Consider the following 19,142-nt stretch of genomic DNA (forward strand, 5'->3'; position numbering starts at 1 on the left):
CTGTGTGTATTAAATGTGTTAAGCTCCAAAAAACTGGCCATTCTTACACGGCCATCTCTCTGTTTGGGAATGTATGTTTCAGTGTTGCTTCTTATGACTCTGCAGCCTCCCCTTCCCTGGCTACCCCCTGAGAGGAGGGCCAGGCTTTCCAGCTTGGGGTGAAACCCTTTCCCCACTACCTGTTGTGCACCATGACTGACGGGGACTTTTCTACCTCTGCCAAGCCATTATTTTTCATGGAAACTATCAAAGACAAAGTTTGGCAAAGTGGACTCTGTAACAAGTAACCCATTGAGTACGAGGTCACAAGTTCAATCTTTAGTAAAGCTCCTTTGCAAGTGTTGTGTTAACAGTTATGACAGGAAAAATATTAACTAATAACAACTCACCATGTGCATCAGGGGGATGACAGAAATGAGTGTCTGGGAGGGACAGATCAACCTTCTATGTGATGTATGTATTACACTTCCCATAATGGACATTATCAACGTTCAATAAATGTTCAAAACAAACCATTAACTTGCATCATCAACACCAAATGAAAAATGGCATGCTACCGTGATCACAAAGGTTCACACCATCAAGATCAAGGGCAAACTCTTTATTAGTTACAGACCATGTAGGCTGTTCAGCTAGGAATCCACCCTTAAAAGATGCCTATACAGTCATATCACTAACAGTGTATGAGAACTGATTGAATGTGATGGCATGCAGCCAATTGTGAAATGGTCTGTCATGGAGCTTATCATGAAACTGGCTATCCTTTAAGGTGTAGCTGTGGCTAGTGTGATGATATATTTTATAGGCACAGAAAAACAAGCATCCACAGGCTGAATTTGTCCAGTAGTTCCAGGTGATATGAATTGCAATGTCACACACTTTACAGGTTGCTCTAAAGGAGTATGATTTTTATACACAGACCATATATCAAGCAAAAGCAATTATTTTGACCAGCTGTTCACCAAAAGCAGTGCTCAAACGATAGCTGTAGTTTGCTTACACTCATTTTCCCACTCTTGCTTGCTGTGACATAAATATTCCCTACTGCCCTTGTAAGATCACACACACCATAAAGAATCGTAAGGGGCAGAGCACCTCCAACTTTTCACAGCACAATAAATAACTTCCATCCAATTCGCCATCCAGATTAACAGTCAGCATAATGAATGCATTATGGCATTGATATTAATTGATGTTGATACAACTGTCTTGCTACCTTTAATTTCCAGGGTCCCTTTCATGTGCATTTCCTCATCAAATCCTGATTGTTCAGAGTTGAAAACAAGTTCTTTATTGACTGATGGGATTATTTCATAGTTTGCTGTGCATTGTCAAGTTGATGCTTTGTTTGAACTTTTGTTATCTTATGTCTTCCAAGTCTGTAGCACTGTTTGAATCTCTGCAACCATCCATAGCTTTCCTTGAAATCACTGTTATTTGTATTGTGTCCAGTTTGATGTGCATTATGTAGTAGGATCATGCACATCCTGTAAATTGTATCAAGCATCCTTGAAATGCACAAACACAGATTTTGTAACAAGTGCACCTTGTCCTCACTTGAATATCCATAGTTTTTCTTATGCACTACATGGTCATATAGCTGCAGACTTATTTGAAATCTGTTCATAACCCCCCCCCCCCCCCCCTTTTTTCCATATACATTAATTATGTGTAGTACCTGCTCCGTGGACAACAATTGTCCTTTACTATGTTTCACTGGAGACAGAATTTGTGGCTCCCTGTCCGACAAGGGTAATGAACTGCGTAGCTCAACACCTGTTTCAATATCACTTTCACTAGATAAGCAGGTATCATCATCATTAACTGTTCATCCTACAGAAACGCTAATATTTTAGCAGCCACTTCTTCCTCACTCTCTAAAATTCCTTGGGTTACTTTCTGGTGAAATGTCAACTTTGACAGCTGTTGTAGATACAATGCAATATTTACTTCTTTATCATTGACATTGCTCTGCTTTGTATCAATATTGCTAGCACTGTTGTGAGTTACTCATCGACTGAGCAGTTAAGCTATGCTCCATAGTCTCATGCTGTGCTCATCATTGGATACCTCCAGTCCTGCCCCATGTTGCCATTAGAAGCCAACATTGTGGTTGCTTGGTAGACAATATGTGGGGCATCGAATACTGTAAACATCATTGGCCTTTTGCAACCTCACACGCAAGGGGTTTTTTGTGAGTAAGATGTAGTCGGCTTCACTGTTGATCAAAACTACTTCTGCCTTTCAGTCTATGACCCTTCATGCCTTTGACCATCTTGCCAACATCCTGATGTCCATTATTGCTCACCAATCTTTGGATATAGTTCAGGGAGTCGATTTTCAGAGAAACCTCATTTTCAAACTCATGAGGAACTCTGTTCTAGTCTCAAATGGTGGGATATTAATTTTGTTTGGCTTGTTCAGAAAGGCTGTAAGGACAATCAAATCAGTACTGGTGCTTCTGTGGTCTTTGTGAGGGATACTCTCACAGAGAAGGCGGCAATTGTGGTTTACCCATGTGATGTGAAGCAGTACATCCCATCACCCATGACGTGTTTTCGGTGTTTGCATTTTGGGCACATGTCTTCCCGCTGTAGAGCAGACACTCTATGTGGTGAATGTGGACATCCACTCCCTGAGGGACAGCTCTGTGTTATGCTGCCCGTGTGCATTATCATGACCATCACTCACTATGCTCACTGGATTGCCAAGTTTATGGGAAGGAAAAGATACTGGAATAGAATCCCCTTGATCATTTATCCTACACTGAGGCTTGCCAGAAATATAACTATCTTCACCCTCACATCTAGGTTTGTGTCTGTTATGTCCTTTCCTACTCCTTCCTCGTCCTTATCCCAGTCCTGCCCACCTCACATCTCCTCGCCCCTCCCCTACAGTTCTCACACCTTCCCGTCCAGATGCTGCTCCCCCTACCCAACTGGAGAAGTGTCCCCTTTCTTCAGCATCTGCCAGTAATGGGTACCCTACCTGGACCACTCTTGCCCCTGCATCTCCCAGACTGAAGGCTTGCTCCTGCAAGTCAGCTGCTGGACCCACAGTCTGTGCACTCCAAGGTCACCTGCTCTTACTCAGTTCCAGATCTTGCTGAAGCCTGCTCTCTTTTTGGGTCCTGCCCTCCTTGATCCATGAAAGGGAAGAAGAAGAAGAAGCTTAAGTCCTGGAGCAGAGCTCTTCCAGTGCCCCCACAGCCGCTGACTGCCCCCTTGCAACCTGTCTGATCTCTTGCTTATGGACGTCACCCTGTCCTTGGTAGTGATAGCTGGTGACGCAGTGGTGTCACCAGCTTCAGCCCATTTGAATTCCATTTGGACCCCCATTCCGTGCTTATTCAATGGAACTTGGATACTACAGTCACCTTCCAGAGTTAGAGTCCCTTATTTCCTTTTACTCCACAGTTGGTGTCATTTTCCAGGAATCTCATTTTACTGATGCTCACTCACCAACACTTCATGGATTCCATGCTTTCTGTTGGAACCAGGTTGGTCTTTTGAGGGTTTCTGGTGACATTTGCATGTCGGCCCATATACGAGGGTAAGTCAATTATTATCAGCAATTTAGTTATATTTTTGTTTATTTTGGTAGTATTGTCATTTTACGTTGATGACACATGCTGTGTTTATTTGTTGTTATATCTTTGCAATTTTCAAGCTGCTAGGTTAGTTTCGTTATCGCTGCTGTGCTGTTAATCGTAGCTGCTCTGCTGTCTATTTGCACCAAAGAAGAGCAATGTTCAGTGATCCATTTTTTGTGGTTGGAAGGCATATCAAGGGCCAAAATTCATCGAAGACTTTTGATACGGTACGGGAACAGTGTTTTGCCATAATGGGGTGTCTACGAATGGATTGAAAAATTCAGAAATGGTCGCACAAGTGTTACGCACGAAGAAGGAGCTGGACGAGCATTTACCGCCACAAATGAAGAAACCATTGAGCGTTCACATGAAATGATTCTCTTTGACAGACCGTTAACTATTGACGAAGTGGCACATTATCTGCAAATTAGTCACAGTCCTGCCTACGAAATCATCCACAACAGACTTAGGTTTCATAAAGTTTGTGTGAGAGGGGTCCCAAAACAACTCGCACAGTTGGATAAACAAACGTGCTTGGACATCTGCTAGAAACATTTGGATCACTATGGTAACAAAGGGGACAACTTCTTAGACAAGATCATTACTGGTGACAAAACATGGATCTATCATTACGAGCTGGGGAGTAAGCAGCAGAGTATGGAATGGAAATATCCAAATTTGCCGTGCAATAAAAAGTTCAAGACTCATCTGTCCACAGGAAAATTGATGCTTACGGTATTTTGGGATGCATAAGGCCCAGTACTGGAACATTATGGGGAAGGGGCACAACAATAAACAGTGTACATTACAGTGAGATGCTTACTGCCAGGCTAAAGACTGCAATTCGAAGCAAACACTGAGGGGTGCTGTCAAAAGGTGTTGTGTTGTTGCACAACATTGTCCATCCACAAACTGCAGTCCACACTGCTGAAATGCTCCAGAAACTCAAATTTGAAGTACTGGATATAGTCCCGATCTTGCCCCTTCTGACTATCACTTGTTTCGTCCTCTCAAACAGGCATTACGAGGCTGTTGATTTGCCTTGGACGAGGCAGTGAAAGAAGCGGTGCATTCCTGGCTCGCAGCTTAACCGAACACCTTCTTTTATGAGGGCATCAGGAAGCTCATACAACAATGGACCAATTGCGTTGAAATGCAAGGAGACTATGTCAAAAAATGATGTTCTTGAAAGTTTACTATTTGATTACAATAAAATTCTATAACTACTTTGCGGATAATAATTGACTTACCCTCATAGATGTTGTTAGTGTTACCCCACCAGGCTTTGAATCATTCTGATTGGCCTCTATATACCCCCAGGTTGTGTTTATCAAATTTTGTCAGGTTGTAGTGATTCAGTCATCTGTGACATGTCCAATACAATTATTCGCACCACCAGCATTGCCTGGTACTCAACAGGCCTCTTTCACCACCATTCGGCCCTGTAGTTAAGTATGGTGATTGTCATTGCAATCTATGATCACTTTCAAGCCTTTAAATGCCTTAAGCAGCACCCATCCTTTGCTAGTGTTATTAGCTTTACAAGCCTTCATGACAAAGCATATTACTTAATCAAACAGAGCAAGTTGGTGTGTTAGGAATGGTCCGTCTCCTCCCTAGGTTCTTCTTTTTCTTCATTGCGGGTATGGGCTATGCTCCACACCCTCCGAGGTTGCCAGCAGCCATCTTCCATCCCTGGCCTTGCCCTCGTGGGTGGCCTTTGTACGGATCCATCAGTTCTCATGGGACATCTTGCAATCCCCTTTGCAACAGCATCAACGTCAGCCTCCTATCTGGTTGTTTTCCTCCACCAGAAGTAGGAAGCTGAAGCCTCCCACTTATGTTTCACCCCTTGTCAGATGGAATTTTACAATGAATGTTTTACTAAATGGGAACTTCTTCTGGCCCGCTTCTCTTCCCACGATTCAGCCCCTGGCCTCAATCTCATCCATTACCAATTGCTTCTAAACCTCAGTCCTCCACAACTACAATATCATTTCTGGGTGTTTAGACATATTTAGTTCCAAGGTGTTTTTTTCTCTCACTGGAGGGACAGTACTGTAGTTCCTGTCTTCAAGCCTGATAAGGATACCTCGTCCCTCAATTGTTCCCAGTCAATCAGTTTGAGCAAAGTTTGATTAGAAACCACAGTTTGGCTGGCATTTTATCAACACCGCCATCTTGTTGCAGTTGTCTTCAAACTCTGTAAACCCTATACAGAGCTTGACACCATCACCTCTTACTTACACTCCATGAATGGGGTGTTCCAGGTCCTCTCTCAGTTTTTATTTACCAGTTCCTGTCCCACCAGTTTTTTTGAGTTCATGCTGGCACTGTCCTAAGCTCTCCACAAATCCTGGAAAATGACATTCCACAGGGTTCCGTGTTAAGTGTCCTTCTTTTCCTCATCACTGTTAATGGACACATGGCCTCTGCCAGACCAGTGGCCACCCCTGCTCTGTATGGGGATGATTTCTGTATGTGGGCTAGTTCCCACTCATTGGCCTCTGTGGAGGGACAGCTCCAGGGTGCCATCTGGTACGATTCCTCATGGACTCTCTCACACAGTTTTCAGTTCTCCCCCCTTAAAACATGGATGGTGCATTTCTGTCATCTTACTACAGTCCATCCTGATGCAGGTCTCTACATCAATACCCAATGCCTGACCATGGTCCATTTCTTGGCTCTTCTTTTTGATAATAAGTTTACTTGGTTGCCCCATATCTGCCTTCTGAAGACCGGCTGTTTCCATAAACTCTTATGTGCTTGCTTCCTTGCCAACCCATCTTGGTGTGTGGATCATTCGATTCTTCTCTGCCTTTATTGAGCCTTAGTTCCATCCTATCTGGACTATGGTTCTCAAGTTTATGGCTCAGCTGCCCCTTTCACACTGCTCCTCTTGGACCTGGTCCACCATCATCGTATCTGTTTGGCCAGCAGTGCCTTTCATGCTAACCCTGTTGATAGACTTTTGGTTGATGCTGGGATCCTCCCCCCCCACCCCCACCCCCCTCCCCCCATTTTGTTCAGCTGTTCCAGCTCCTTGTTTCCTATGCCATTGATATCCTCACTTGCCCCTCGTATTCTATTCTTTTCGTGGCCACGTCATGTCATCCACCTGTTTTTTCACCCTCAAATGGGTTGACTGGTTGGGCTCCACATTGATTTTCTGTGCTGTGATTTCCATCTTCCCTCTTTGTCTTGCCCCTTCATTCTCTCCTGAACACCCAATCTTGGTTAGTTCTTGGCCCTGGATTCAAATAGATTTCTTCTGGTGTCCAAAAATCTCAATCGCTCCAGTGGTGTCTCATTGTTTGTTCCTCCTCCTCTTCTTCTTCTTCTTCTTCTCCTCCTCCTCCTCCTCCTCCTTCTTCTTCTTTTCCCCACCAATGGCTCTAAATTCACCAATCACATGGGATATGCCTTCACATCTTCTGTTGGCATGGGACATTATCTCTCACCTGCAACATGTGGGGTGTTCACTGTTGAATAGATAGCCATTTACCAGGCCCTTTGCTTTGTTAAACAGTTCTCCCTTAACCAAGTTTTGTTATGTATGGGCTTGATGAGTGGTCTTCAGGCTATTGACTGGTGTTTTTTTCACCATCCCTGTGTCTGTGCTGTCCACAACTTTCTTGCCAATCTTGACTGTGCTGCTTGTTTGGCTGATTCCCTTTGGATTCCTGGCCATGTGGGTATCCTATCTAATGGGCTTGTCAGTCATCAGGCTGGGGGAAGCAGCCAGCTCAATCCATTCTCCATGGCCCCTCCAAGGGCAGATTTGCAGCTTCACATCAGATTACTTTCACTGAGTTGGGAGCCAACTCTTGGGGTGGGGGGGAACCCCCTGTCTAATAGGTGTCATGTGATTAAGGGGACACCAACCATGTGGTGTTTTTCCCCTCTGCCTTTCCCAGGAAGAATATATCATTCTCAGCGATCTTCATATCAGTCATACCTGGTTGACCCACAGTTTTTTACTTTGTAATGATCCCCCACCCCCTTGTAACTACTGTGGGGCCGTGATCTGTATTTTGCTGGACTGCTCCCATCTTTTGGTGCTTAGCACTGTACATGCCCTCCTGCTCTCCTACTAGGTGTTAATGGATGACCATTGTGTGGTTACATCTGTCCTCAGTTTTCTTTGCAAAAGTGATTTATCTTCCCATATTTAAGTACCTGAATTTCCTTCTAGACTTGGTTATCACTGGCATTGCTCTGGGAGTCCTTCAATTTTGTCTCCATGCCAGCCAGGCTTCCCCCCTTTTCAGTAAGTTTTATCTAGTCTTTTGTGCCATTTTGTTTCCCCTTTCCATGTGGCTTCTTTGCCTGGTGTTGACCCTGTTGTGTCAAGATCATGGTATGGTGTGGGGATTCAGATTGGTTACCGACTGTACTGGTGCCTCTAGGGCACCCCTGCTGTCCTCCCTCCCCACCTCTGCCCTCTCCTGTTCTTTACTCTTCCTGCTGCCCTGACATTCCTTCTGCCTCTTTGTTTGCCTGTATTCCTTGCCCATCAACTGGACTGTGCTGTTGGTGTTGTTCCTCCCTTAGTTTCTGCTATCTTGTATCGTGGGACCAATGACCTCGCTATCTGGTCTCCTCCCCCCACCCCCCTCCCCTCCCAATCAAATCAACCAACACATCAGCCAACCAACCATATTATAGAAGTGAATGCATGTGTGTATGTATGTTCCATATCATCTCCTAAACCAATTGATCAATTTCAACTAAACTTGGTACACGCATCACCTAGTGTGTGGAAAGAACTATTGTAAATGGTAGGAACCACCTATCTCTCAAAGGGGTGGGTGCAGAGGTGAAAAAGAAGCACAGCTCATGACATGCAAATAGGCAGATCATATTAATGCAGTATTTGTGAGTGAGAGCAGTTAATGACTTGCAACAAACCTTACACCTTATTTCATAGCTTTATGAGAACTTCTTCTCACTGATCCCCCACCACAAAATTGTGAAAGGAAAAAAGTTTATCACTTGCTACGCTTTTGCTATTCGTGCAGTAAAACTGCAGTACCAGACATGACCCTTTAGTTTTATTATTTCTTCACTACTCACTCTATTAACAACAGATTTTGCAGACAGTATTCACATATACCACTGAATGCATCTTCAAAAATATATCACTGTACAATGCATGATTCAGGAAATATGTAGTCATAAACACTGAGATGTGTGAAAATCTGCAGCATCAGGCACAATGTTTTAACTTTTTAGTTGTTTGCTATTAACTCTGTGTGCAGCACATATCACCGACTGTATCCACGTACACCACTGGATGTACACACAAAACTATATCATTGTATGACACATAGTTCACTGGATTTGACATCATAAAAATTGAGCTGCCTGAAAACATTACTGCAGGATGAAATTCACTAGGGATACAGGTGAAATATTTGTGCAAATATGTATGAAATACATTAAATATATGTGACATGTGTATATGGGCAAAGCCATAAGTAAAAAGCTCCTCCTAAAGCCGTTGATCGATTTCAACCAAACATGGTACACACAATACTTGCTGTCTGGAAAGAAATACTGTGGGGATTAGTACCAGCAATCTCCTGATGGAATGGGAGAGGAAGAGAGAGAGAAGGAAATAGGCAGAGAGAGGGGGAGGAGGAAATGGACAGGGAAAGTAAATAGGAGGAGATGGATAGAGAGAGGGGGAGGAGGAGATGGAGAGAGAACGTTGGGAGGAGAAGATGGACACAGGGGGAAGGAGCTCGTTGACAGAGGTGGGAGCAGATAGACAGGGGCAGGTGGGAAAAACAAATGGAAAGAAAGAAAGGGAGTACCAGATGGACAGATATAGAGGGGAGGAACAAAGGAGAGCGATTGAGAGGGGGGTAAGAGGAGATAGATAGAGAGGGAGATGGAAAAGATGGGCAGAAAGGGGGAAGAGGAGATGGACATAGGGGAAGCAGCAGATGGACAGAGGGGAAGAAGGAGGTGAATAAAGAGAGGGGCAGGAGAAGGTGGATAGAGAGAGGGGGGTAGGAGGAGGTGGACTATTATAATTGAAATAAATATGTACCCAGGCAGCACGCAGTACTCAGCTAGTTGATTATAAAAGTTGCAGCTGACATTAGATTAAGTTTTATAATTTTAGTACAGATCATATTGGAATCTGAGTTGTATCGTTACAACTAAAAGTTTTGTATTCTCATTCCATCTCATATTAGTTTCACTAGTCATTCTATTTAATTTATTTTGTTGGCTGACTGCTGATATTGTGCTCAAATGATATGAGAAATTGTCATCTACTTATGCACATTGAGTTTTAAATGCCTATATTAAAGACTGGTTGCTACACTCTCCATCAAGTACTGATTTTTTCAACATTTGTCTGGATTTCAGAACACTGTACTTTAGATAAAAAATATTTCCAAACCAAAGCATCATCCGAAAATGTGAAATTTATTGGTAATTTTTTAAGACCAAATCATTTATGTACAATAGTCAAAACAGTTATTGGTAATTTTTTAATGGGCTACATTCTATAGATTGTGTGTGTAGTGATCGATTTCCCAACATGATTTTTGACATTTTGGGATAGTATTTTAAGTCTTGTTGTTGGCAAGGCTCACAGTAGCTGAATTTCATCCTGCTGCCGATTCTGACTTCTTGTGAGCAAGAATTTGATATCTTTTTATAGTTGTTGTACCTACATCTGTACTCTGCGAGTCTGTGTTAAGTACATGGCTGAGGATACTCTCAATGGCACCATATATTAAGAGTTTATCATCTTCTATTTACAGATGGATGGATGGCTCATCTATTATTTCCCTAATTTTACCTGCATGATCTCTACAGGATAGATAAGTAGGGTCCAGAAGAATATTCATTGTTTATTACCCAAAAGAGAGTTCTTGAAGTTTTCTTAGTAGTTTTTCTTACATTTTTCAGCTTCTTTCTTAGAGTGTCAGCCAGTTAACATTTTTCAACATTTCTGCCACTAAAACAAACTATGTAATACCCATCTTTGCATATGCTCAGTGTTTCCTCTTAGTCTGAACTATACTGGTTCCGTACACTTGAGCAGTATTCTGTATGGGCTATAGAATTTTTTTTGTATGTAACTCTAGTACCTTCCGCTGCGGAAATCGAACACGCGCGAGAACAAATGGACGTGGTCAGCCCATAGAGGGCTCCGCCTCCGCGGCCGCTATTCCGCGCAGCAGCTCTCGCGCAGCGAGGGCGCCACCGCTACGCCACGTGCAGACAGCGGCCAATAGCCGCTCCCTCCGGTTTCGTATATAGGGACCCGCTCTACACTGGCCCAGTCAGTCTGGTACTCGCTCTGGATTTCGTTTCTATCTCGGCAGTACTGCGTTCTAGTCGTTGCTCATTGTTGACATTTGCCTGGCTCTGGTTCTGAGTGGATTTACTGTTGGTGTTTGGTGTTGTGGTTTCCACAAGCCTCCGTTGTTTATCTCTTCATTGTTGTGTTGGTTGTAGTCGGTTGTAGTCGGTCGTGGTCGGTTGTTGTCAGTTGTCGTTGGTCTGTCGCCCGACTTGTCCTGTGTTTACCCGGTGGTGCATGCTCCACCGCCGGCGACTTCCCCGCCTGGCGGCTCCGATCCGCAGCCCAAGGCGTTCCCGCAGTTGGTTTTGGTTACTACAGTAACCTCTTTTACAAATAAAGTTTAGTTTCTCAGTATGCTACCAAAGCACTGTAGCCTGCTAATTGTTTTTCCTATGACTTGAGCCTATGTGGTCCTTCCGGTTATTGTCTCTACACATTTTTATACCAAACTATTGTATGACATGTCTTGTTGTAATCCATTAATCCTATAGTCAAATGATACTATGCAGTTATGTTTCATAAAATATATGACTGCATTTCTCTACATTAAGAGCTAACTGTCAGTCTGTACACCAAGCTAATATTTTGTTTACGTCTATCTTGATATAAATGGCAGTTTTTATGGGTGGAGTTTTCTTTGCATCATCTGAGAAAGCCTGGACTACACTTAACATGCTCCACTAACTCATTATTGTGTAACATCAGCAGCAATATTTGTATTGCACTCCTCTGAAACACACCAGATGTTACTTATGTATCTGTGAGTGACTCTTCATTCAAGACAACATTCTGAATTCTCCCTTTCAGGAAATAATTTAACATTATGAACCATCATAGTAGAATCTTGTTTGAACACTTTGATTGTTCAAAAACAAATCCTCTTTGATTACTCATTGGGCACTCAATGACATTAACTGCCTCACACTCTTGCTGACTATCTTCCACCCTCTAAGCCTTGCCATACCCTAGGTACCAGTAACTGAAGTTGTTGAAGCACAACACAATTGTTTTTCATAAACTAAACACCACTTTCCCAGCCATTATCATTTTTCATTAGCAGACTGCTACTTTCCAATTGGGTAACTACTCAGTTGTTCTCACAAGGACTAAATGCTCCCCAGTTTGGCAACAGACCTGGACAGTCACCCATGCATGTGCTAGACAAGCCCGGCAACACTTAACTTCAGTGATCTGATGGGAACTGGTGTTACCACTGTGCACAATTTTTTCTCATATTGAAGTAAATACCAGCACCAGATCACTGAAACTGGTTTTAATAGTTGGGCAAAGTTCAGTTTAAGTCAAATCTGTAGTTGATATGCCAAATCAGAGGAACAGTCTTTTTCCTCTCACTGTGGAGTTCTGTGTTGTGTACCAAGTTGTTAAATACATATTTTATCCATGACATTTCTAGATATTATTATTTGTCTTTTGTTATTTCTAAGAACATGTAATATAGATTCTTCTGGCCCGAGATGCTGGAGTTGGCAGTATGTTCTTAGAAATAACAAAAGACATGTAATATAGACTCTTTGATGTGTCAGTTCCATGTTTACACTACATTAAAATTATGTCAGATGTGATGAAGACTTGTCACTGCCTAAGATTTGACAACAGTAACGTACACATCAACATGTGTACTATGAGGTAGAACAGATTTCATATCCTATCATATTGACACAGACATGGTTTCAATCAGGTTCTAGGTATCCACATGGTTGTTTGCTTTCTTTATGCATAGCTGAACAACATAAGAAATTATAGCTGGCTTTTTGCTATAGAGATACATAATGTAAGTAGACTTATGTTTCTGCTATTATGTATAAAGTTGTTATTTTGTAGAAATTGAAGTACATACAGTTGTTTGTTCCTCTGTATCAGATATCACTGAACTTGGGTTATACACCCAAGTACTGGTTTCATTAATAAACAATTTAAGTGCCTCTCATGGTGTTTGGAAGCTGTTATTTAACAAATATCGAAAAGCCGTAGAGCACCAGCATTCAAGATTTTTATTTTCATGCTTATTGAAGAATATGAAATCAGGTTCAGACTAACATATTTTTGTATAGTTCGGCATCTTGTACAGCTTTACAAAGCTATGGGGAAGAAAAATTTTCAACTAAAATAAAGGTACAAAGTGGAACTGTAATAGTACCAGTACTGTTTTAATAGTAATATTTCCATTTTACCTGATAGTTAAGATGGTGATCAGAAAATTGTTGGATTCAATGTGCATATTATTTAGTAGCAATTTTTTACACTTAATAGTAAAGAGTGTGAAAAAGTGAAGATCAGTGAAAATGAACAACAATCTTCTGAACACAATAACTGTTCCTCTTTTGATCATTCACTGTATCTCCAGAACTTCAGTATTTGGACTCACTTAAAAAATCAGTTTTCAAATTGTAATTATTTCTAATGAGTACTACCCACTTGTGTATCTCATTGGTTTTTGACTCTTTCATTTTTTTAAATTGCAGTACCAAAACTAAAATCCAGATGGTACAGGTAAGAAAAAAAGTATACTGTTAAAGATGACCATGACCTGAGGAAGGTCTCAGCTTCTCAGCTTTTAAAGCAAAGAATAGTATTTGAGGGAATGGAGACATGTCATTCATGCTGTGGTGCCTAACTGATACAAAATGTGTGAGAGAGAGCTAGGTTGAGAGGGACAATCATTCAGGGCACGTGGGTAATATCTGTCAAACATTCATTTCATAAGAACTTTTGTATTGTCTACAAATTTTTATTAGATTAATATTAATTGCTGTGAAAGGGAGTCAGATATTGCTCTATCATTCAATGTATCTTAAGGAAAAAAAAAACAAAAAAAAAAAAAAAACAGGAAATTTATGTACGTTGTATTTCGTTACTTAGGCCCAGTAAGACTGCAGTTCCTTACAAAGAGTGGCAAATCAGTAACAGCATATTGAGCATATTGATTACCAACAGCTTTCAAAATTACTGTGTAAATTTAATTGTGAAGACTTATAATACTGAAATCTTTGTTCTGCAGGGTTGTGAGATATGAAGACCTATCAGTGACACCTTACAGAAGTGTGAAAGAACTGTTCCAGTTTTTTGGACTGGACTTCCACCCAAATGTTCAAAAGTTCCTTGATACACATACAAAAGTGGATGTTGGTGGAGTTTCCAGCACATATCGTAATTCGAAATCCGCTCCATTCCATTGGCGTCAAGATCTTTCGTTTCTGGAAGTTCGTGCTATACAACGACACTGCAAGCAAGCCATGGATTCTTGGGGATATGTGGAGGCATTTAACTCCACACATCAACGTGAGTTTAATCCACTGAGTGACTACAAGCTTGCATAGTGCCTTGCACAATTTTGTGGTTGTGATACTGAAGAGATTGCCTTAGAACACTGCTAAGAAAGGTAATTCATAGCATTGAAATAATGAACTGTTATTTCTGTGAGCATTCCAGTACATTTTTATTTGGACAACTTCTTTTTGTATAATCAGATATTTGCTGGTCAGAATGATATCAGCCAATAGCTTTTCCCTCCGTGTCTGAGTATACCTGAATTTTCTTTTTATCTGAACTGTTGTGTGTTATATGTGAAGCAGAGTAGTTGTAAACATAGAGTGAGGTGTCCTTTTTTCTGTTTTGGACAACCTCAAACTGACAAAGGGATTCTGCAATAAAATTGTTCAGTCTGTGATGGCACTTAGGGAATCTGCTAGCATTTAGAACATATTGTGAGACATGTCATGTGATATGGATTATATCATTTCTCTTGTAGTTCTTATTTAACAGAACTATTATACTAAGTTTTCAAACATAAAAGACTAATGATACAGTGCTCATAAGAAATGTCTGAGAGTGGAGTAAAAGATTGGGCCATTTTTACATTGCTGACATAGTTATTTATTTGATTATCACAATTTTAATGTTTGGCAGCTGTAGATATAAATTACATGTTATTATTGTATTGTATGGGCAATTAAATTGGTCATATTTTCTCACAGTTGATAATAGTACTCCCTGGTAGTCAATTGATATGGAAGGGATGGCAGTTTTATTAAAATATTTACACATTTCCAGATCTGATGTTCTCCTAATTGACTTTTTTTACATGACACAGTAAAGCTGCCAAAATAAAATGGCTACTTCCACTGATTTTAGTTAGTTTTATTTTGTGACATTAAATTGTCATGTGGGCTTCTTGTTCTTGATTTTTTTGCATAGGAAATAGTTGATCATATAATACGTCGTCTAAAAAAGTATAATGATACTTTAATAATCAGATTATTGAGTGTTGGTAAAAGCTTCAGTTTTACAATTCTGTATCTCTTTGTGAAAGTGCAGAATGATTTTGTTTCCTGTCCTTTCTTATCAAACATTGAATTGACATGTGTTTTGCTTTTACTGTCACTCAGAATCCTCTAGTGGATGCCACACATTATAGAGTCAAAAGTAAAACACAGCTTAAAAGTTTTCATGAAATTTTTGATCTGGGAGTTGGATATCAGCACTGGGTTTAGAATATTGTATGCTTGCTAGAGCAATAATCAATACTTACAATTACAATACAGCAATATGTACAGTTACTAGCAGTGTTGTGCAAGACTGAAAGGAATTACTTTTCACAGTTCTATTTGTTGTTGAACAAGTGTTTGTTTAGAAATACAGCTGTGGACTGGCCCATTGTTAGCATTTCGTATAATGTTTTATTGTAACTGGAATAAATTACAATTTTTGCTCATGTTTTTATCAATACTGGAAGAGATTTATTGACAGTTTTTTCATCATATAGGAGCTATTAAAGTAATGTCATAGGAATTTACCAAAACTGGCACTGACCTTGTCATTTTACTAGTGCATATTTTACGGTTACTGTAACTTCCAGGACTCTAGTTCGAAGTATTAGGTACTACATGCTTTAGGGAATTGAAGCGGCAAATGAAGTAGGTATTTAATCTACTCCAGTTTCCCAGAAGAGCTGTAATGTGTTTCTTCGATACACACTCCAATGTCTAGCCACCTAATAACATCATTATTAGCAAGACAAGATACCAATTAAGTATTTCAGTTGTAATAAAAGTGAGGAATTATTGGGTTGATTTTTATAAAGCAGCCTCCATATTTTTACTCTTCTGGTTGTATATGTAGATCCACACCTGCCTTATAGAACACTGCCACAGTGTGAAGAGTGCCTTCAATAACATTTCCATTGATTTTTAATATAGGCTTCAATATTTTAGGTTCAATAAACACAATAATGAAAGTATTAATGATATATTAAAAGACTGTTGGTCTAGGAAAAAAAAATCTTTTTTAATGGATAACTTGCATGTTATTTTTTGCATTGGCGATAATCATTTTTTTAGTTAGGGAGTTACTTTATTTTTTCCTACATATGCTGGTTTGAGTCAATGTGAATTTCATGTTTTCAAGCTTTCTGAACTATAATTTGTTAAATTTTTGTTGTGTTTGTGTAACCTGCAAAATCAAGAAAAAAATAAATATTGTCAAAACAAGTGTTTGTGTAACATTGTGTTGTTATTCCATGATAAATGGTTACATACAGTCAATTTTAGAAGAAACTTTCCATAGAAGTTTTTATCATGTGGAGAATAAATTGCCATGTCAGGTTTTGACAGGAAGTTGTTATCAAACTGCATGTGTTAATTTTTTATTGTGGTTGTTGTTACCCAAATTCAAAAGAATGCTTTTGTAATCAAGAGACACTCTTCTCAAGTAACAAAATTTATCTGAGATCAGTTTCAAATAAAAGTAGACACTGAAAACAAAATGTTGTGTTCATTCCTATTATATGTGATTTCATGTCTCAAAATCCATTGCGTATGATAGATATTTATCATCTTAGTACACCACATGAATATAAATACACACTAAGTTTCACTTTGAAAATAGAATAATTTTTTTTTACATAAATAGTTGTTATTTCTTTTACTTGCTATAGTTTATTTTTGGTATACCTTCACTCATGACATGGGCAATTTCAGAGATTGTGCATCCTACAGTTTACAGGCTCGCTTATGGGGACCATCTAGGTCGGCCCCCTGGCATGCTCTGTTGAACTGCCAAAAAACCGGTAGTATTTAAACAATTGCAAATGAGTCCTTGGCTATCCTGTTACCTGTATCACTATTTTCCAGTCAGTGTGTTCAGTGCTATGCACAGCCTGCACTTCATTCTATCTTACGTGTTGCTCTATAAAGTACTATGTTCCATAAATTGTGTTTCTTTTTGCTATAGCATTTTACATATAAGATAGTCACAGTGTTGGTACAGTCCATTATCAGCATCCTAAGTGCTATTGTAGACCATTTAGTGTGATATGTATTTTAAGATATTGAAAATTTTCTATTTTTCATCTGCTTACACTACTCAGGCCCCGAAGGCACCTCTCTTTTTGTTCTCACACCACATTTATTGCTTATGCACTTCAAGAATATTGACAATTTAATTTGATTTAACCACTTACTCAGTGATTTTAATGATTTAATGGATAACACTGAGCAAGGTGCCACAGTAATCAAGACAATCGTTTCGCCTTCAGGAAGGCCAGTGTTGAAATTGCTTTATGGCAATCTTGATTTATGTTTTTCATGGTTTCCTTAAATCCATTAAGGCAAATACCAGGATGGTTCTTTTGGCAAGGGCATGGGTTATTTATTTCCTCACTTTGTCCATATATAAAGGAACCTGGGTGTCTCCAGATGGGAAAACGGTGAACCAAATTGACCACCTAATTGTAGAGAAGAGAATAAAGAAGTGGATACAAAATGTTAGAACGGCAAGAGGTGCGGAATGTGGATCAGACCACTTCCTTGTCAGAGGAAGGATGAAAACAATATGGAGAGCCAGGAAGCACAAAAGAATGCAAAGAGTCACTCGATATGACCATGAGAGTCTGACTGAAGATAATATAAGAAGAACTTTCAAGATAGCACTAACAAACCTTTTTGAGGCTTTGAATGAAGAGGAAGGAGATACTGTGGTAGATCAGAACTGGAAGGCGATTGCAGAGACCATTAAAGAAACAGCCCAAGAAGTAATCCCAAGGCGAACTAGGGGAAAAAGAGTGTGGCTCAATGAGGAGTGTGAGGGAGCTATCAGGGAACAACAACAGGCCAAACTACTGTGGATACAAAGCAATATGCAAGAAGAAGAAAAATCGAAGTTTGAAGAAACACGACGGCAGACCCAAGTCACATTGAGGAAAGCAAAGAGAAAATATGTTAAAAGTATCATGGAGGAAGCTGAACAAGACTTTCATGGAAATAGGTATAAAGAACTTTATAGAAAAGTGAAAAGTTTTAAAGGAGGGACATACCATCAACACAGATTTATAAGAGATGCCAATGGAAGAATGTTAACAGAAGATCAAAAAATTGGAAGAAGATGGATGGAATACTTCAGAGAATTACTAAACTCTGATGAACCAACTGAACTACTTGAGTTTGATGAACCAGTAACAGTAGACCCAGAATATCCTCCACCCACCATTGAAGAGATAAGGAACCAGATTAAAAACCTTAAGAATGGTAAAAGTCCAGGTGAGGACGGTATTCCTGCTGAACTTCTCAAGGCTGGAGACGAAATCCTCTGTTTCAAAATCCACAAGCTAATCGAGCAAATTTGGGTAAAACATGAAATACCAGAGGAATGGAAGGTAGCTGTGATATGCCCCATATATAAAAAGAAAGACAAATCCGTATGTGACAACTACAGGGGCATAGCGCTACTCAACACCTGTTATAAGATCTTCTCCAACTGCCTATTAGAACGAATAAAACCTATAGTAACAGACATAATTGGAGAATACCAAGGAGGTTTCCAGGCAGGGCGAACAACCACGGACCAGATTTTTGTCCTAAAACAGGTCTGTGAAAAAGTGTACGAATACGGACGAGAGATACATCTCCTGTTTGTAGACTTCAAGAAGGCTTACGACAGTATACATAGACCTAGCCTGATTAGAACTATGACAGGGTTTGGTATACCATAAAAGTTGGTCAAACTGGTAGAGGTATGCCTAAATGACACAAAACTTAAGGTTGAGGTAGGCAATCAAATGACAGAAAGCTTCCAAGTTGTAACAGGATTACGCCAAGGAGATGGGCTATCACCTGTCCTCTTCAACCTGGCACTTGAGAAGGTAATGCGGGATTTCAACAAAGAAAACATCAAGGGCATTCAAATTGGTAATGAACACATTACATA

General features: G+C 40.1%; 2 protein-coding genes across 5 annotated transcripts in view; one reads left to right on the forward strand and one right to left on the reverse strand.

The window, feature by feature from the left end:
* Positions 1-16,626, forward strand: part of LOC124555563 (carbohydrate sulfotransferase 5-like) — a 641,036-nt gene extending 624,410 nt beyond the window's left edge. For 2 of the 4 annotated variants that reach the window (XM_047129520.1, XM_047129519.1), the window contains one exon: positions 13,942-16,626. In XM_047129520.1, coding sequence (XP_046985476.1) covers positions 13,942-14,260 — 319 coding nt within the window. In that variant the 3' untranslated portion in view covers positions 14,261-16,626. The remainder of the gene's footprint in view (positions 1-13,941) is intronic. The other 2 variants (XM_047129521.1, XM_047129522.1) reach the window with 1 other exon arrangement.
* Positions 16,366-19,142, reverse strand: part of LOC124556138 (vegetative cell wall protein gp1-like) — a 29,971-nt gene continuing 27,194 nt past the window's right edge. The window contains exon 3 of the mRNA XM_047130153.1: positions 16,366-16,391. Coding sequence (XP_046986109.1) covers positions 16,366-16,391 — 26 coding nt within the window. The remainder of the gene's footprint in view (positions 16,392-19,142) is intronic.

Source organism: Schistocerca americana, chromosome X, assembly GCF_021461395.2.
Source record: "Schistocerca americana isolate TAMUIC-IGC-003095 chromosome X, iqSchAmer2.1, whole genome shotgun sequence".
Taxonomy (NCBI): Eukaryota; Metazoa; Arthropoda; class Insecta; order Orthoptera; family Acrididae; genus Schistocerca; species Schistocerca americana.